The sequence below is a fragment of the Manacus candei genome, unplaced genomic scaffold (assembly GCF_025592945.1).
Source record: "Manacus candei isolate 608988 ecotype Guabito, Panama unplaced genomic scaffold, ASM2559294v1 h1tg000124l, whole genome shotgun sequence".
Classification (NCBI taxonomy): Eukaryota; Metazoa; Chordata; class Aves; order Passeriformes; family Pipridae; genus Manacus; species Manacus candei.
In genome coordinates this window covers 2,108,970-2,128,188 of record NW_026138172.1, presented here as the reverse complement: position 1 = coordinate 2,128,188, position 19,219 = coordinate 2,108,970, and the positions used below count along the sequence as shown (strand labels likewise).

General features: G+C 39.4%; 1 protein-coding gene across 1 annotated transcript; it reads left to right on the top strand.

Moving 5' to 3' along the window:
* The first annotated feature begins 2,307 nt into the window (after positions 1-2,307).
* MRPS35 (mitochondrial ribosomal protein S35) lies at positions 2,308-18,540 on the top strand. The gene is made up of 8 exons (XM_051770782.1): positions 2,308-2,471; positions 3,806-3,840; positions 4,836-5,003; positions 5,393-5,453; positions 6,256-6,395; positions 7,084-7,193; positions 7,666-7,735; positions 18,033-18,540. Exons 1-8 carry the CDS (start codon positions 2,327-2,329, stop codon positions 18,303-18,305), a joined length of 1,002 nt encoding a protein of 333 aa, XP_051626742.1. The 5' UTR covers positions 2,308-2,326; the 3' UTR covers positions 18,306-18,540.
* Positions 18,541-19,219: the final 679 nt, after the last annotated feature.

Below are 19,219 nucleotides of genomic sequence, written 5' to 3'. Positions count from 1 at the left end.
TGTGGTTTGATTCCCCTTCCTCCCCCTGCTGATTTAGCCCAAGGCAAGAAGATGGCAAGTTCTTCTTTCAAAGCATTTCTAAAATCAAATGCAACAGAAGATTGGGGAAGGCCTGGTAGGAAAGATTAAAGAGGCTCTCTTAAAAAAATTCCTTTACAAATCAGCACTAACTTTTGCCGTAAAGGTGTCTTGAGAATTGATTCCTGAAATTACTGTTTTATATTGAGTTGGGAGGCCTCCAGGCATCAGTGTGTACGCAATAGAAACAGCAGCCTTCTCAGCATAGAATCATGAAATATTTGAGGTTGGAAGGGAGGTCAGGAGATTTCCAGCCTGTCCTGCTGCTTAAAGCAAGGAAGGTGTGAGACCAGATCAGGGTCTTGAAACCCTTCAGGGCTCAAGATTTTTGAACAACCTGTTCAGCAATCTTGCCTGTCCTCCTGTAGTTAAGCTAGGTTTGTGCTGTGGACTTTGAATATGTCTTTTAAGATGAGATTTGAGCCAATCTTCAGAGCAGCAGCAGCAGTGAGGTCAGTGATAGTTGTGTTCTTACTGTGTTAGTGCAGAAGTTAAAATACCACGACACCACATGCTCATAACATCTGTAGGACATCTAATCAAGGCAACTTTGAACATTTTATAAGGTGAGTTTATAACAGCAGGGGGTGAGTGTATGTGAAATTCTTGCTCTCTAAACCATGTAGAATATTACTAGATATAAATGTCTCCTATGAACTGTGGCCATCAAGACAAGATGTTGGACTCTGAATTGGCTGTGGTGCAGTGGAGAAGAAAATTCAATTAATAGTTTATCACTAAAAAGTCCAGTTCAAAAGCAGGAGGGAGAAACAAATGGAGCAGGAAGTCAATTTTCCAGTAAGGAAATTCAGTCATTCAATTTTCCTTGCTCCAATTCCACATGATATCTGGCAGTGTTTTGATTTCCTAGATATAAACAAATCATTGTAGTCTTTTCTGCTTGCATATTTTTCCTAGAATACTTTTCCCCCTCTTACCTTTCCTGTCCTTCTGGAAGATATACTAGTTTATTTTACATTATAAAAAAACAAAATGGATAAAATTGTGCATGTGTTTTTCGACTAGACTTGGAAATCTTTGTAGTTTACTGGGACCATTTGTGCTACCAAGAGTTTTGTTTCCCTATCAAGACTTATTTTGTGGCTAAAACATTAGGATAGCTGAAAGCAGCTTTCCCTCTAGAGCATGTGTAAGTGGTCTCATGCTATGTTCCAGACAAACTCTTAACATGCCTGATGATATTTCACTTCATTTTTATTGAGTTCCAAAGACAAGGCTCTGAGCAGTATCCATTTTTTTTAATACAGGACTTTCCAGGTTGCTATTTAGATTATTTTTAATCTGAGGTTTTTTCAGTATGAAAGAAATATGAGTCAAAAACTTGAGTCCTTTTTGCAGCTTATTTGCTGTACAGTCTATAGTTATTCAGATGAGGTTTTTAGCATGTTTCAGATGTAGTCCAGCATGATTCAATTTGCCCTGCAACAAAAAAGGGGAGGTGAAGGATCCTATGGGAAGAAGTGAATGTGAAAAAGACAGGAGGTTCTGGTTAAAGAGCAGTGAGGGAGATTTTAATGTCATCAAACTCTCAGCAGGTGCTTTTGATTACTATTTTCAGAAATACACTTTTATTTGCAGGTCTGTGCCTTATCCCAACAAATTTTACCAGTGACGCTATTTCAATTTACAGCTACGCTGACTTAAACTCTTCTTCTTAAGAGGTTGTCTAGATCTCCTGTTCTGAACTGTATTTCATGGCTGTTTTCACCAGTCCTCCTCCCTCCAGGTGTGCGTGGGGGGAAAAAAAAAATCCCCCCCAAAAACTTGGAGACTGAGGGGAGCCCTCGCGGCCGCCTGCACCTTCCTCAGGAGGGACAGGCACCGATCTCTGCTCCCTGTGACAGGACCCGAGGGAACGGCTGGAGCTGTGACGGGGAGGTTTAAGTTACATATTAGCAGAAGGTTCTCCCCCCAGAGGATGGTTGGGCACCGAACAAGCTCCCCAAGGCAGCGGTCGCAGCATCCCGCCTGACAGAGCTCAAGGAGTGTTTGGACAACGCTCTCAGGCACATGGTGGGATTTCTGGGGTCTCCTGAGCAGGTCCAGGAGTCCCCCCGATCCATGGTATTCCCCGTCCCCCCGCAATGGCGGAGCACGAGGCTCCTCCCCGCGGGCACAGCGAGTCCCGCCGGGTCCCGTCCCGCCCCGCTCCGTGAGGGCGGAGCTTGCCCGGCCCCGGGCCCGCGCCGGCCGCCGTCGGGCCGGGCGGGGCTGCGCGGAGGCCGCCATGGCGGCGCGGGCCGGGCTGTGCTGCCGGGCCGGGCTGTGGTGCGGGGCCGGCGGGGGGCTCCCAGCCGCGCCTCGCTGGGGCCGCTCCGCTTATTCCTCGGCGCCCGCGGTGAGCGGCAAGGAAGGGCCGCAGCAGCGGGAAGGTGAGCACGGGGGGCGCGGGGGCCGCGCTGCGCCTCCGCCGGCAGGGCGGGAGCGAGCGCTGAGTGCCGGGGCTGCGGCGGAGCGGTGCCTGGTGTCGGTTATTCCCAGAGGGAATTTCATGGTCTGCCCAGGGCTGTGTGCTCCCGTGAGACCAGGCCTGGTCTCTGAAAGATCCTTTAAGTGTTAAAGGGGTCCTGGCCTGAAATTATGGGCGTTTGTAACAGAACCAGTGCGGTGCGAAGTGTGGCTGCGTGCGAAAGCACCGCGAGGAAGGCAGGTCAGGCGATAAAGGAATGCTGTGCGTGAACTGTTGTAGAACCCCCGGATGTATCTTTCAGTTTAAATTTTTTATATAGCAAGAAGAGGATGAGCAGAATTGGGTACATAAAGTACTCAGGTAAGGAAAACGAAAGAACTGTAAAGTTCGCCAGGTTTTGCGAGGTAGGGTTGTAAGACATTAATGAGGGGAAAACCCAAACGTCCACTCCTAAATCCCTTTTTTTTTTTGCTAAATATATACAAAGAAATAAAACCCGAGAGCTCAAACCAGTCACTTGAAAGTAAATGGCATCGGCTTCACCTTCATTTGTCTGAGGCTACATTGTCCAGTGTCGTTTTTTGGAGAGCGGAGTTTGAAGTGTTTTAGAGTTTCAGGAGGGGGCAGAAATGAAGGGAAGCAAGATCTCTGTTTAGTTTGACAATCCAGCGGTATTTGGTATCTTCATGCATCCCTGGGAGTCTTTCACCACAGCTCCAAGTAATATCTGGCTATAAAGTAGAGTCAGAGGGTGGCTCAGGCCTGAAAGGAGTTAAACTCTTACACGATTGCTCATTAAACTGTATTGACACGATCCCCATCCCCAGCTCAAGAAGAGAAACAATCCAATGTGCAAACTGTTCATACAGAGGTTAATTGAGCTGCAGAGTGGCACAGAAGAGGGTGTAAAGTCAGAAGGAAGGGATGGAGCCATGTGATTGTCCTTTTGGAAATAGTAACTCTTAGGTTTATCCATCTTGTGCTCCTGTGGGAGGGTGATTTGTGACTGCACAGCCATGTGAGAAAGAGGGAGCACAGGGATGAAGGTGAAAGTTTACTCTCACTCATTTTCTTGAAGTTCTTTTTTATCTAATGTTTCAAAAAATAAATGAGCAATCTGCAGTCTGAGTACTTGATCTTCCCCTTCTTCCATGTAAAGATTGGGGAGTATTAATGAACATTGGTACAAAGACAAGCGCAAAAAAAAGTATAGAAGACTAGGTTGCATTGCCCCCTCAAAAAAAACTATATAAAAATTTGTATTTTAAATGGCTCTGTTTTTTTTTTTTCTTTCAGCTTCAGTAAGGAGAAGAGGCAGGACACCACAATTTGTAAGTACTGAAATGATTTGCAGCTAACTCAGGTGTTTGAGACAGTTTTCTAAGCTGTGTGTCATAACAGGAGCCCCTTCTGCAGTCAAACCCTGTGACTGTTCCAGGCCAGCACCTGCTTTCTGTAATGTCCCAGCTCTTTTCAGTATGTACCTTCATAAAGCCAAAACATAACAGTAAGCTAATAGTTAACTTTTACTGACACCATGTACTGCAGGTCTGAAGAGTAACTTAAAGTTGCATTTTCAAAAAACCAGACATTTTATTGTTATTTTCAATCTGAGTTTACAGGATTTGTGGTGGTTTCTTTCTGGTGTAAATAAAAAGTGTGATCTTGTGCATCAGTGAAATTGTACGTGCACGGTGGATTTAAAACTGATATCTGGACATTTAATAACTAAAAATTTCCTGTTGTCATCCACATGTACACGTCAAAAGTTGTATAGTGCAGGTTATGATGTTTTAAAAGCAAATAGTGAAGTAGACCTGGGACACATTAAATTTTTGTGTAGCTTCTAAGAGTGGATTTTATGATACACCAAAGCAGTAAGACCAGTTGACTGCATTTATCCATTTCTTTTCTACCCCTCTAAATTAAAAATTAAAGTTTTTGGGGAAAAAAACCAGTGACTTGTTTGTTTGTTAGGTTTTTTAGGAGCATTTGACTGAAACTGTGGTCAGTTATTGGAGAATATAAGCTATTTCTTCAATATACTAATACATTGTTCCTGTACTGGCATTTCTGTAGCAAGAAATGTCAATTATAATCTGTTTCTTTTATTATCAACTGGTTCACACTTTCAGAATTCCAGTATTTTAAAACTCATTGTCTTGCCCCCAACTACACGCTCAGGCCCTTTAGGAGACAGAGTTTGCAGTTCCATACTGATTTGATTCCCTTTCCTTCCCCTGCTGATTTATGATTTGTGTGTTGATCCTGCTTTGTCTTACAAACTGTATCTCACATCCAGCTTGTATCCTTTTGCACTGCTTAGGCTGTACCTCCCAGAACAGAGAGGATGGCTGTGGATCAGGACTGGAGCAGTGTTTATCCAACAGCAGCTGCCTTTAAACCTGCCTCTGTGCCTCTCCCAATCCGAATGGGTTACCCAGTGAAGAGAGGAGTACCTCCCCCAAAAGAAGGCAACTTAGAACTTATTAAGGTAAGACACATCACATGGGTGGGTGGTTATTGTAATGTTAGTATTCACTAAGGTTGCACTGCTTTGATTGGGGTGTTTGTATTGGAGACTGTTTTCTCTTATTAAACAGGATGATCCTCTTTAGTTTCTAAATGAAATGGTAACAAAGTTAAGTAACAAATGAATGAAATCTGGAGACCTTTTTAGGGTGATCATGCCTGTGATTTTTGTACTAGGGCTAACTGAAGTCTGTTCCTAAATCAGACTTGAGTACTTATCTGAATATCTTATTCAGCGTGTTGTATTACCATAACAAATGTGAGAAGTGTATTCGGATTTCAGTCATGTCCATTTACTTAGGAACAGACAAAAAGCCATTATTGTGGTAACTCTTAATGTGTCTGTTTCAGATTCCCAATTTTTTGCATCTTACTCCTCCTGCAATTAAGAAGCACTGTGCAGCTCTTAAAGGTGAGAATGTAAATGTGTGTGATCAAGTAGAAGGTGAGACATGGTACACTTGTGAAGCTGGTTATTTGTCAGGCTTTGGCTAGTACTGTCTGCTTTATTGCTGCTGCCTGGAGCTACCTAGGTGGTTGGCAGATGTGTCTTAGGAGAGCACCCAAGAAAGACTGAAATTTTACTTTCAATGAGGCCCTGCTTGTACTGACAAGTTGATAGTTTAGTGCCTTGAGAAAGGTGAGTGATGAATGTGACAGAATTCTCAGAAGATTGTGATTGAACCAGAGTTCAGTCAGTAGCCATTCTGGATTGCATTTAATGACCAAAAAGCTATTGATACTAGAAACCCTCTGTGAGAGCAAGGTCTGCTGGGGAGATACAGGATCTGCTGAAGACCAAGAGAATCTCTGCCAGCCAGCAAGAGAACCTAATGAGGCAAAGGAAGCATTTTCTGTGATGAGGGTGGTGAGACACTGAAAGGGCTTGCCCAGAGAAGCTGTGGATGCCCCATCCTTGAAGGTGTTCAAGGTGAGGTTGGATGAGCTTTGAGCAGCCAAATCTAGTGAAAGATGTTCCTGCCTATGGCAGGGGGTTGGACTCTTTAATCTTTGAGGGTCAATTCCAACCCAAACCATTCTGTGATTGTTTGGCATCTGGAGTACTGTATCCTGGGTTTTGGAGAACCCAGTATACAGAAAGGATTAAACCCAGTAAAAAGATAGATTACAATAAATCTGGAAAAAAAAACCCCAAGCAACAACCAAATACACCAAACAGGTATTACTTGTAGTGTTTTCTCTTTATTATACAGATTTCTGCACTGAATGGCCAAGTGCTCTGGACAGTGATGAGAAATGTGAACAGCATTTTCCCATTGAGACCGAAACTGTAGATTATGTTTCTTCAGGGACGTCTATTCGCAATCCCAAAGCAAGAGTGGTGACTTTAAGAGTAAGTAGTAATTTTGGTAAACTGCCGTTGTCTCAAAAGCCTAAATACTTGTTTTTCTTTTCCAAACGTGCAAGTATGATCTGCTATAAGGAAATGAGGGAAATGGTTTCCTCAAAGTCAGAATAAATAAAAAGCAGTGGATTTCCTGAAGTATTCTGCAGAATGTTAGGTCATCAGGTTATGGATATGCATTTAAGTTGGCTGTGATGTAAGCAAAGTAGTGTACCCTGTGAAGGATGTCCTTGTAGAAAAGGTTCTCCATGCCTTGCTTAGATCTTCTCATTGCTAATTTTTTGGCCCTGGAAGTGCACAGGTATTGAAAGATGGGTCATATGAATGTGGCACTATTTATAAGTGTTGAGTTGGCAGGCCTCCAGGCATCAGTGCAATAGGCACAGCAGCCTTGTCAGCATAGGATCATGACATATTTGAGGTTGGAAGGGGGCTCAGGAGATTTAGGCATTATGTGGGTGTTTATTATACATGTATATATAGTTTGAATATTCACATTATTCTTGCCTTGTGGTAAGACTTCTGATGTGATACAATCAGAAGAAATTCTGCAAATACATCCTGAAGAGCTGTCCTTCTAATTCTTAATAGGTGTGCCATGCTGTCTCAGGTATTTCCAAAGTGCAGAGATTGGATTTATCCAAGGAGTTAAAGTTGTTTTCTCTTGTACTTGAAGGTTAAACTTTCTAACCTGAATTTGGATGACCATGCAAAGAAGAAGCTTGTTAAACTTGTAGGAGAGCGGTACTGCCGGGAGACAGATGTGCTCACAATTGTCACAGACAGGTACAGAAGGAAACAAAAATGCTTGTACCAATGGTCACTGTATAGAAAGGGCTGGGTGTCTTCCAGTAACACCAGCTATTCTCTTGGTGAATTATTATATTTTTAAGGCTAAAATAGCACTTAAACTTAACACTGCTCCTGTTATTAACTGTTAAAATCAGGTTTTAAAGGAGTTCAGACTTATGTGTGTTTGATTCCAGTTTGGCACAGACGGCAAAAAAGTTTTTAATGTTTCCTGAAGATTTGTTAATTCTTGGATTTTGTAGATTTTCCTACTGAGTTGCAGTTGCCCTTTCTCCCATGTTCTTAATACTCACACTGCCAAGGTGTTATTCTTGGTTGGGTGTAATTCAGAAATGCATGTGATTTAAACACACATTTCCCTAAGATTCCCTACATTACAAATTAGAAACTTAGACGGTGATTTTTAACATCTTGTTCCAAAAAACGAGCTTTGTTCCTGAATTTTCAGGTGTCCCCTAAGAAGACAGAACTATGATTATGGCATGCACCTGCTCACGGTTCTGTACCACGAATCTTGGGTAAGCAGTTTTAAGTAGCTCGTGCTGTCTAATGTGCATGTGGTCTCTGTCATACCTTAAAGTAAATTATCTCGAGATTCTTTCCCTCTTCCACCTCACTTGTCTTCAAATTCAACCAAGATAAGTTGCCTATGTTTGATCTTAATTCCGGAGTCAACTTGAGTGCATTTCTCTTAACTTCACAAGTGCTATTTTGTTGTTTGTAAACAGTTTGTCTCTTTTAAGAAGTTCACTTGGTTTTGACCTCAATAAGAGATTCTTTCCCAATGCTTTGCTCTTCTCAGCCAGGAGCCTAAAACTGACCCTGAGCCTACCAGAAAACACCTTAATTGTCAGGGTTCCTAAACGTACCTCTAATGTGGCATCACACTGGGCTGCCTGTGCACAATATTCAAATATGAATTTAGTGCACCCAGAGGAATGGTGTGCTCTGTGATTATCTCCCGTTACCTATGCACTTTTAACAGGGACTGTGTTTAAAGGCAAAACCAAGTCTGTTCCAAAAAAACAGAGGGGCATGTTATCACTTAAAAGCTGTGAAAACTGAGAACACAATATCTACATCTTGCCTGATTCCGGACTTGGACCTGTTGCTTAGAATATGTCTTTTCTTGGGCTCTTCCTGGGCTAAAGTAAACAATGGCTGTAATTTGGAAATGTTCTGTTTCTTAAATGCTCTCTCACTTTGCCTCAAGCTGACTGCTTTTCTGAGCTCCCTCCTGCTCAGGAAAGGGGCTTCCTCTGCACCTCCTGTTAGTTTTAGCATTTCATTGCATGGGTGTTAGTGTCCTGAAAAATATAAAAAAAAATTTATAACTCTTTAGATAAAGCAAGTGTAATGTAAAGTTTTCCATAATCATTCATGATAAGGAGTACTTGGAATTTTTCCCTGTAGCTTGTTTTGTTAAGTGGTTTTACATATCAGATATCCAATCCAAATGTATGAAAGGTACTATTCCAATTTATTATTAATTTACTACAAATTTTAAATAGACCTCTAAGTATAATAAGATATCTTTAGACTACAGATCTTTCTTTCACAGTGAACTCTTCAGACCTGTCTCTTGTATTTTTGTGGTTAGTTGTGTAGGTTATAAATAGGCATTTTTTGCAGGAAACAAGTTAGTAGTCTGAAATAAAATTAATGCTGAAAATCCATACTAATGTTTTGAATAACATAAAGTTGAGTGTACTGTTAGTAGTCACATTGTTTGAGACAGACAGTAAAAGCTTTCACCATCACCCTATTTCCATAGATGTACTCTTTTATATAAGTTGTATTTTCCATATTCAGCATTTTTATGAATTTAGGTGTTCTCGATTTCGATCCTTGCAGTGGTGATGTTACAAACATACTTAGGAGGATGAGCTGTATTTCCCTTTCAGTGAGAGCTGCCTTGAAGGATACATTTTGCAATTGTAGAGTACGTCAAATTAAATTAATTGTGAAGGGTAACATTTACTCTAGATTTCAAGAGTTTTGTAGGCATGGATGTTCCTCTCCCCATCAGCATTACATTGCATTACAAATCTGAAATTAATGACAGATCAGTATTGCAATGACAAGAGGGTTAGACACTGCTCACTTTATTAATTTCAGCACGAACAGCACGTCTGTGCTGTGCTCTGGCATTAATTAGTGATGGCAGACAGGGCTATATGATACTGCTACGTGAGTGTTCAGTGTATGTTGAATATGCACAAGTCTCCTGCCCTTTTATTACCTTCCAACCTCCATGTTAATGTTTGATGAGTTTGTCAATCAGTTGTAATTGTCTTTGATTTCCATGAAAAATTAATGGTTTCCTGAGACATGGTTTTTTAATTTTGTGTGACATGTTTTGCTTTGTGGCGTGGTTTTTTCCCTTCATGATCAGTGGTAATGCCTTTTAGTGACTTGCTGAAAGGGAGTTTTGTAAACCATAAGCAAACAATGTGTGGTTTATTTTAATTTGTACCAACTTTATTGTGTGAAGGCAATGGATGGGGGCTGACCTGCCAGTTAGACAGTAACATCAGTCCTGTTTGCAGAATTAATTGTAAGATTTGATGACTTTCACAGCAGAGTAGTGTCACACTGTTTTAATGCATGTTTGTGATGTAATTGAATAAAAAGATGAGGGCAGTGAAGGAAAGCTGGATGCATTTAATTTTTACCCTCAATCCTGAAAACTTTGCCTAATATCTCTCTCTAAACGTGACAGAATTTATGTTAATAACTATGTTTCTGTATTTTGTGAATTGGCAAGCGTGTATAAAAGGAAGCTCCTGGACAATATGATTTAAGGTCTTGGTGTGGGCCTTCAGTCACCTTAGGTTGAAAAGGCTTCCATCAGTACGGTATCGAATGTAGATCCCGTCCTGATCCTCGAGGTCTGCCGTGGCCCTTTGGAGCATCCTGCTGGAAAAGATTGTGAATAGGGTTGATGCAAGAACACAGCCTTGTTTCACACCACTGGTTATTAGAAAGGGCTCAGAAAGTGCATTGCCATATCTGACTTGGCCGTGCTGATCCTCATGGAATGAGATGATCATTTTAAGGAACTTGGGGGGACAACCCAAACATTCCAAAATCTGTCACAGACCTTTTCTGCTCACAGTATCGAAAGCCGTGGTGAGGTCAACAAAGGTTACATAGAGACCTTTGTTCTGTTCCCTACACTTCTCTTGCAGTTGTCTGAGAACAAATACCATGTCTGTGGTCCTCCTGTTGGCTCTGAAACCACATTGGCTTTCAGGTAGAATTCCTTCTGCAATAGTGGGAGCTGCTTTATGCTGATGACGCCGCCCTTGTTGCCCACACAGAAGCAGCTCTGCAGCGTTTAACATCCTGCTTTGCAGACGCTGCTGAGCTTTTTGGGCTGGAAGTCAGCTTAAAGAAGACAGAAGTTCTCTATCAACCTGCACCTCAGGAAGTCTTCCATCATCCCCATATCACCATTGGCCAATCAGAGCTCAAATCAGTTCAGCAGTTTAATTCCCTAGGCAGCCTCATCTCCTCGGATGGTAAGATTGACAAAGAGACAGACAACAGGTTAGCAAAGGCATACAGTGCTTTCGGGAAACTTCATAAAAGAGTTTGGCGAAATAAACACCTGAAGAAAAGTACCAAGATCAGTGTTTACAGAGCCATTGTGCTGTCCACTCTTTTATATGGCTCCAAATCATGGGTCATCTACTGCTACCACCTGCATCTCTTAGAACGCTTCCATCAACGCTGCCTCCGTACAGTCCTAAACATCCACTGGTCAGATGATGTGACCAACACATCTGTTCTAGAACAAGCAGCAGTCACAAGTATTGAGGCCATGTTGCTGAGAACACAGCTGCGCTGGGCAGGGCACATCTCCAGGATGAAGGACCAACCACTGCCTCCCTAAGATCCTGCTTTATGGTGAACTTGCCACCGGCTGCCGCAAGAGAGGAACCCCAAAGAAAAGATACAAGGACTCCCTGAAACAACATCTCAGCCTTGGCCATATTGATCACCATAACTGGTCTACTCTGGCCTCCAATCGGGAGGTCTGGAGACACATCATCTATAACGCTGCTGATGCTTTTGAGAAAGCACACAGGATCACTCTCGAGGAGAAAAGACAGCACAGAAAGAACCGTGTCTTGCAGAATTTACCACCTAAGGAGTCTTTCTGCTGTGCCTTCTGCAGTTGGACTTGTCTATCTCGTATTGGCCTTTTTAGCCACCAGCGTGCTTGTAACAAACATGGGTAGAGCCCTTCCCAAATCTTCATTCATGAAGCCTAACCATGATGAATGAATGAATGAATAAAAGGAAGAATTATATGCAGATATACATCAGGAAATGTAATTTCAAGTGTAATTATGTTTTAGTTGCCAGTGATGCACTTCTATTACAGTTACAAGTGGAAGTAGATATCAGACCTATGAGTTCAGTTATTTTTAAAACAATCAGATTTTAAAACTTAAGAATGTTCATTTATTTTCTTACTCTAAAACACTTGGAGATCTTCTGCTTCCTATTTAATAGTTTTCAGGTTAATAATGAAATATTTGTGTTTATTGGATTTCAGAATATATTAATTAGATAGCTGACTTGCACTGAGTGGTAAGAATTGAATTTATCTTCTTTGGACTTCTTTTGTGATTCTTTTCAAATTATCCCTGAGGATGGTGTCTGGATTGAATTAATCAAGGGTAAGATATATTAGGTAGAGTATTAAACAGCAGCTTAACCAGTTGTATTTTTGCTGCCTTTAAACAATGGTATTTCTTGAGTGCTGTAACATCACTTGAAACCTGGGTGTATTTTCGTGGTATCAGATGATTTTTAGAGAGTAAGAGTTTGCTGCCCTCGAGTGGTTAAAAGGATCATGGACTGATTTCTTCACACTCAGCTTGGATTAATAGTTTAGCACCCAAAAGTCCACTTCTGTTATGAGTTGAAAGAAGGAAGGAGAAGCAAATGGAGCGGGAAATCAATTTTCCTGTAAGGAAGAATATTCAGAGTCATTCCGTTTTTTTGCTCCAATTCTACATATGTTTCAGTCTACACAAATGCAAGAGGATGGAGAGTGGAGGATCTCGATTCTGCATTACAGATCTGAGATCTTGAAAGAGTAATAAGTAGTTGTCCATGGATTTTCTGTTCTTCAGTATTTCTTAAAGTACAAGGTCTAATCAGACATATTAGCAGTAGATATTTAGTAGATAGGTAATGCTACACACACTGTGGAACTTTCCTGGTTTCTTGTGTACTGTGGTTATGGAAATCTGATAAATTATTCAAGGCTTAAAAAGAACAGTAAGGAAGAATCACTGTAACAGTAGGAGAGGTTGAAAGTGGCTTCTTAATATGAACAGTAATAGCCAAAGGGGTTCTGGGTGCATCTCTCTGCTCTCTGCTTGCATTGGAGATGCCAGTAGTACTTGGGATGAAAGGGCAGGGAACTTGAAACAGAAAGATGAGTGAAGGAAAAAACTGAAAAATGGACAGAGTGACATTAGATAGATGCTTAACTGGAATTTATCCACCCACCTCACAGCTGCACAGTTTGAATGAGTTTGAGGAAAATGGCCCACACTACCTTGCATTCCTTTTTAAACAAAGCATTGAGTGGCAGGGCACCCCACTGGTGGGGTGGCAAGTCTGTGTGCATGCTAAATGAATATTTTAGCTGACCATTAGTGATAATATGCTTTTCTTTAGACTTCATTTTTTTCAACTACAGTTATTTTAGGCCATTACAAATAACCACAATTCTTATCACTTCAGGTTGTGCCAGTAACACTTAGTAACAGTAGAATTTTGCAGTTTCATAATAGGAGATCTTAGAAATGTAATATAATTTTGTCCTTCCTTCCTAGAACAGGCCTTTCTCAGCATGTTATTATAATATGTTTGTAATGCAGTGGTTTAAGTAATGCAAACTGAGGCCAAAGTAAGGGTTGACTCTAAATGTTGTAATATAAACTTGGTTTTGAAGCATGTATTCCATTTCATTGTGTGCTCACCAGTGCTCAAAATCTAACAACTTGAGTCTTCATCATTAATGTGAACCAGAAAAGGTAAAGCTAAAGGGGCATAATTAGATGTTAAATTTAGTAAGTTTTCTCTGACGATCTGAATTCAAACATTTAGAATAAAAGGAAGGTTTTTCTGCCAGGAAATGTGTATTGTAGTGGAAGAAGGTTACAGGTTTTTTGTACCTCTTGTACCACAAAGGATGAGCATTCCAGCAGAAGGTTGAATTAAAAATCGTCTTTGTACTTTTTCAGACTGTAGTTAAGCTTTTTGCTTAAGTAAGTTTAAACTCCTTATTTTTAGTAGCTGGAGAAACAAGGCTTCTTTTTGATACATAAATATAATTTTTGCAGCTGTTTAATTTTCAGTCTGTATGTTGTAGTGAAATGAAGCCTTGTGGGCTGTAGACATTAAAAAATGAACAGAAAATCACCGAAGAGTTGGACTCTTAATATCACTGATCTTTCATGATGAGATCAGAATCTTACCTGATCAGCGTTCAGAAAACAGAGTTCGATAAATACCTTACAAATGACTCTTAACAGAAGCCTGGATTTTCCAGAAAATGCTGCAGCCACTCCAGCCCAGAGAAATGAAGTGTTGTTTTGGAAGAGGCAATTCAGGCAACCACTGAGGACTCTGGAGCTGGTGACAGAAGCAGAGATTAAGCTTGAGAGTATCATGAAACACGAGAGCATCTCTTGCATGCAGTGCTATTTTTTGAGGCAAAGTTCTTGTTTTGCTTCTCTGCTTTTTCTCCTTTTGCTTTATACATTTGTACCTTACTGAAATGTTTAGTCCTCCCAGTTTGTCCTGATTTGCCTTGATCCTCTAGAGGTCCCACCTTTCCTGTGCTGTTGCTCTGTCCTAGAAAATAATGTTCTGCTTATTCAGAGGAATGTATTTTAACTTACTTCACATCACCAAGAAATTCAAATTTTTCTATGCAATCTCATGTGATAAAAATATGTTTTGCCTCTCTACAAATTTCTGTTGGCATTTCTTTGTAAGTTGCTAACTAAGTAGTACAAATGAAAAGTGTATTATACCCAAAGAGTCTGTAATTGTTCTGGCAGTTCCTTTTAGGATTGAAAGTACCCAATCATTTGGAAAATGTTAGCATAGCTGTCATTTATTACCTGAAAATGTAAGGTTACGGTACCACACAGAATATCTTTTATTTCAGTGCAGTACTAAGAAATAGATGTATTTATTCCAGCCCATACAGAGTTTGAAATTTGACTTGGAATTTAAGGAACTTTCCTTCCCCTCAAAAAAAAAAAATCCCACTAAAGTACTTGGTCTTTGCTAAACAACATTAATTTTTTAACTGCTTATATCATTGACAATAAAGTTAGCTAACATGAGTCATGTTTTTAATTGCCCCCAGGATTTCTGTGTGCCACTTCAAAATTTTATTAAAAATGTTTTTCCCAAAAGAAGCACCAAAGAGCTGACAATTTTAAGCCTCTGTATCACTGTGGCAGCAAAATTGTGAAAGTTAAACTGGCAGAAAAAAACCAAGCAAACTGATGGTGAAATGCCTGCTTAAGTGATGCAAAATGCTCCTTTTTTTTCTGTACTTAAAGGTACAATATAAATTGAAGCTTTTTGTTAATGACTTACATGTAAAAAGCAATTTCACTGTCCAAAGTACTGTTTGAGCATTCATACTCTTTCAGCATTTCAGATTAAGCACAGTAAAGGCTTGTAAACCTCCCAAAATACTGGCTTGTACTGTACTATAAAAAATTTGCATAGAAACAAATCCTTGTTCTGTTTATGGCATTAAAAAATAATTCTCTATATTTGCATTAGGAAGTGTTAAAAAAAATAGCTCTTCTGTGCCTCTTTAGCAACAGGTTTAGATCTTTGACTTTATATAAAAAAGTTGTTTTCTGGTGATTTTTTAAATTTGGTTTTAGTTTTGTTCTTATTGTAAGTTTTGGTAAGAGACAAAGGTTGAAATTATCAGCTGAATGCATATTCAGCCAGACTGGGTCATACTGAGATTCTGTCTTCTGTGTGACAGAATGAGGCAATCATATTTAGTGAATTCATTGAAGAAATATATATTCTTGATTTTTAACCTTGTTCACTAAGTGGGGATTCTAGAAAAATGTTATAAATACACTTGTATTCCACTTTTCATAGTTTTATTCTCATTTTTAAGACTCTTACTGCAGTGTTCACTAACACTTTAAATTTACAGGGGACAAAAATAATCAACTAACAAAATTTGGGGTGATAAAGACCTAATTTTGAAGTTTAATTCATAACACTTTAAACCAAGACTACAACACTTGTAACATTCCCACTGTTCAGAGTTCATGGATACCCAGGGTATATACCTTGTCTATCTAGGGTACATTTTCAATTGCATATATAAATCTAGGTTCACTTTCCTCTTGCAATAAATTGTGTTGAAAAGGTATTTTAAGTTTCACTTGATTCAGTTAGTTTGCAAAAACCTGATTTCTGCTCAGTTTCCTGTTGGTGATGTATGTCTGGACTGGATATCTGGAGGATAACTTTTCATTTTGAGACATGGCCACCAACAGTGCAGTGATGGATACTGGCTTCTTGTAGCAGGGCTGAGGAATGGATTTGGAAGTCTCCCCCTACTGTCAAATCCCTTCCTGCTTTCCCCCTCACCCCCCACCATGTAGTCAGATTTTACTTTAAAATCCATTTTGACAAATCACTCTGCTGGGAAGGATTCCAAGAAAGAAATACTTCACAGTTTCTTTTAAATCCCCTTTAAAATCTTGCTCTGTATTGCCCAAAAGAGGTGGGGAAAGCTTAATCTGTTTATCAGGAGGCATCTCCAAAATCCTCTGAGTTAATATGTGCAGAGCAGGATTGTCCTGAAGGGATAAATGTAATAACTGTAATTAGTTCTTGTTGTCTCTGCTATAACTTAGAGGTGTTTAAAAGGCTCACAGTGATCTTTTGTTTGAACTTCAAACATGAGTTTAGGAGTGACCAGAGGTGATACCCATATTCCCTTACTCCTGAGAAACCCTATCCCTGTGAGAAAGGCTTTTGCTTTAAAATTCTGCCCGAGTTTGGGGAAAAAAATGTCTCGGAGAGTCATTATGCAGATAAACAAGGGATATGTAAACCAGGATGATGATGTTAATTAAAAACTGTGTCAATCTCCACTTTGTATGTCAGTATTTGTCAAACACACAAGGAATACTTTACTATACCCACTTATTCCCAATTGTTTTGGCAATACAGGCTACAGGACTTCCTTTTGTTCCTTTTTTCCTCTCTAAAAACTGAATGAGATTCTTTTACTTCTGTGTTGTATTTGCGTTCAGGTTTTCGTGTCAGAACCTTTTAACGGTGGTATTCACTGCTTCTGACTAAACATTTGGACTCAGGGATTTAAAAAACAAGAGATTCCATTTACCAGGTGCAAGATGCAGCATTTGGTGAAGTATTTTAAATTCAGATAGACAGATCCAAGCACTCAGGGTTGTAGTGGGAAAAAAAAGTCTTGGGTCTTAATAAAAGGTTATTAAATGTTGTGGTTTGACTGCAGCAGCCTTGACGATTAGTGGACAGAATATTTTAAAATAAATGAAAAATCAATACCAACACCCCATCCCCCCAAAAAAACCCCCAAAACTCAAAGCCAAACCCAAACAACAAAGGAAAAAAAAATCTCTACGGTTGCAAGGTTTTTTTTGATTCTGCATAGCATAGTTAAAAATTTACTGAAGAGCTCTTTCTGGTAAGGGATTTAAAAAAGGAAAAAATGCATATGATGTAAATGCTTTACTATAAGGTTTTTTTGAACTTATTTCCAGAGAAATGCAAGTTTTATTTAGACACGGTTTTATAACAATTTTAAGAAAAACACCAGAAATAAACTCAAAATACTTTAAATTGTGATCCTTGAAATAATATAAGGATACTAGATGTTGTTTACATCAGTAAAGTACTAAATAATTATAAAAATAAATAAGCACATATAAAAATCTACCTCTGAAGCATATATATTTACCAAAGTACAATAAAAATTAAATATACAAAAATAGCAGGTTATAACATTTGAAATATTCCTTAAACAGTCTGTGAAGGCCTGCTGGAGAAATGTTGAAAGACAACATTTATGAAGAACAACTGTACAAGCCAAGTATTTACAGGCACTGGGATGGTGTCTGTCAGTGCTCAACTTGTGATCCTGTCTAATCTTGCAGTTCTAATTAGGGAAAAATTAGCACCTTATGGATAGAGATTCTTTTGAAGAGCAATTTGTTTTGCAGGAAGAATAAATGGATTATTTGGTGGTGCTTTTCCTTAAGAGTCCCAATTAAAATATTTCCCAAATGGTGAAGGACTGCTGTCTTTCATCACAGGTTACTTAGTATGGACTGTCTCACTTCATGTCTTACAGCCAGTGTAGACATACCAAAATCATATGCTAGGGGCATAATAAATAATAATAACTGCCTCCAAATCTTGAGCATTTAGGGTTATTTAAAATTTATTATTTTTACAAGATTTTTTGTTATTCACTGTGTATAGTCCATAAGCTTTTCTTCCCACTCTGACTTGCCCAGTTATACCTGCCAGATCCATAAAGAACTTGGTAAGTGGGAGGAAAGAAACTCATCCTGCTCCTACAGGATCGAGTTACAAGCATTGTACCTTAGAGGAGGAGATACCTTCCACAGTGAATGTCTTTTGTAAAGTGAATTGATATGAGAGAGAACTTTCTTTGAATTATTGTAGCTTTGTTTCAGTCTTGAGTAGTTTTTTAACACAGTGTATATTTTCTTTCAGAAAACTGAGAAGTGGGAGAGCGAGAAGTCTGAGGAAGATATGGAAGAGTATATCTGGGAAAACAGTCGCTCTCAGAAAAATGCCTTGGACACGCTGCTTCGAATAAAAGCCTCAGAGAATGTCAGCAGTGTCTCTAAGGAAGAGCTGCTTGGATCTGAAGTGGTTACGAATTACAGAAACTCTGTAATTGCACTTAAAAATGAAGGTGAAACAGAAAGTAACATGTCTCAGTATAAGGAATCCGTGAAAAAGCTGTTGAATATACAAGCATGAAAGCAGACTCTGCAGGTACACCTGATCATTATAGAAATATTAAGCTACTATTAATATTTCTTAGTGACATGGATATATAATTATTCAGAACCTTAACCAAAAGTGTGAACCTTGATGTTGATAATCACAGTAGTAATCAGTTTTCTCTTTACTGCTCAATTTTTTTTGTAAGCATAGTTGTCCTGTCCACGAATCTTGTTCTTTGAATAAAGTATGTTTGGATTCATATTGATAACTTGGACATTTTATTCCGTGTTTGCTTAGCATGGGAGATCCTGTTTCAGTCCTCTGCTTAATCACACTTTGATTTCTCACAGAACTTTTTAAGGCATATAACGTAGAGCAACAATGTCATAACTTAAGCTCCCAGTTTCATTAATTAAAAGTCTGAAAGTTAAGAACTCTAAACTTTCTAAATGCTTTTCAAATGTCACTCAGATTTTGCTCTATCTTTACTCCCTATCTGTAAAATAAAGATAGTGTGTCTAAGTAGTTTTAACTTTTGGAGAGGTGTTGAAGCACATGGGAGAGTGTGAGGTACTCAGCTGTCACCATGAGGGCTAACAAATACCCTAAGGAAAAATACCTGTCTCTAAAATGATGGAATAAAATGAGGTAGAAAATGGGATGGTAGTGGGAATGTGAACTAGCAGTTGTTGAGAAAATTCCAAAGCACATGGGAAAGAAGAATGATGAGAGTTGCTAAAAGTAAGAGCTGGTGAGTAGTGAGGTATGTAGCTAAATAGGAATGGACTCAGTCTTGGTGCCCTGAGGCCTGCTGAGTTCTCTCTTGAATCTACCCAGGCTTTTCAAGGGAAAAAAAATGGTTTTAGCATCCAGCTTACTGGTATGCAGCACAGAGAGAGAAACTGTATGGATGTTTAGCTTATATTGGGTAATTTGTATTTGAAAGG

Coding starts and splice junctions, on each gene's coding strand:
- MRPS35 (XM_051770782.1), top strand. CDS start 2,327: ATGGCGGCGCGGGCCGGGCTGTGCTGCCGGGCCGGGCTGTGGTGCGGG. Junction 3,841..4,835: donor GAGGCAGGACACCACAATTT/GTAAGTACTGAA, acceptor TGCACTGCTTAG/GCTGTACCTCCCAGAACAGA. Junction 6,396..7,083: donor CAAGAGTGGTGACTTTAAGA/GTAAGTAGTAAT, acceptor TTGTACTTGAAG/GTTAAACTTTCTAACCTGAA.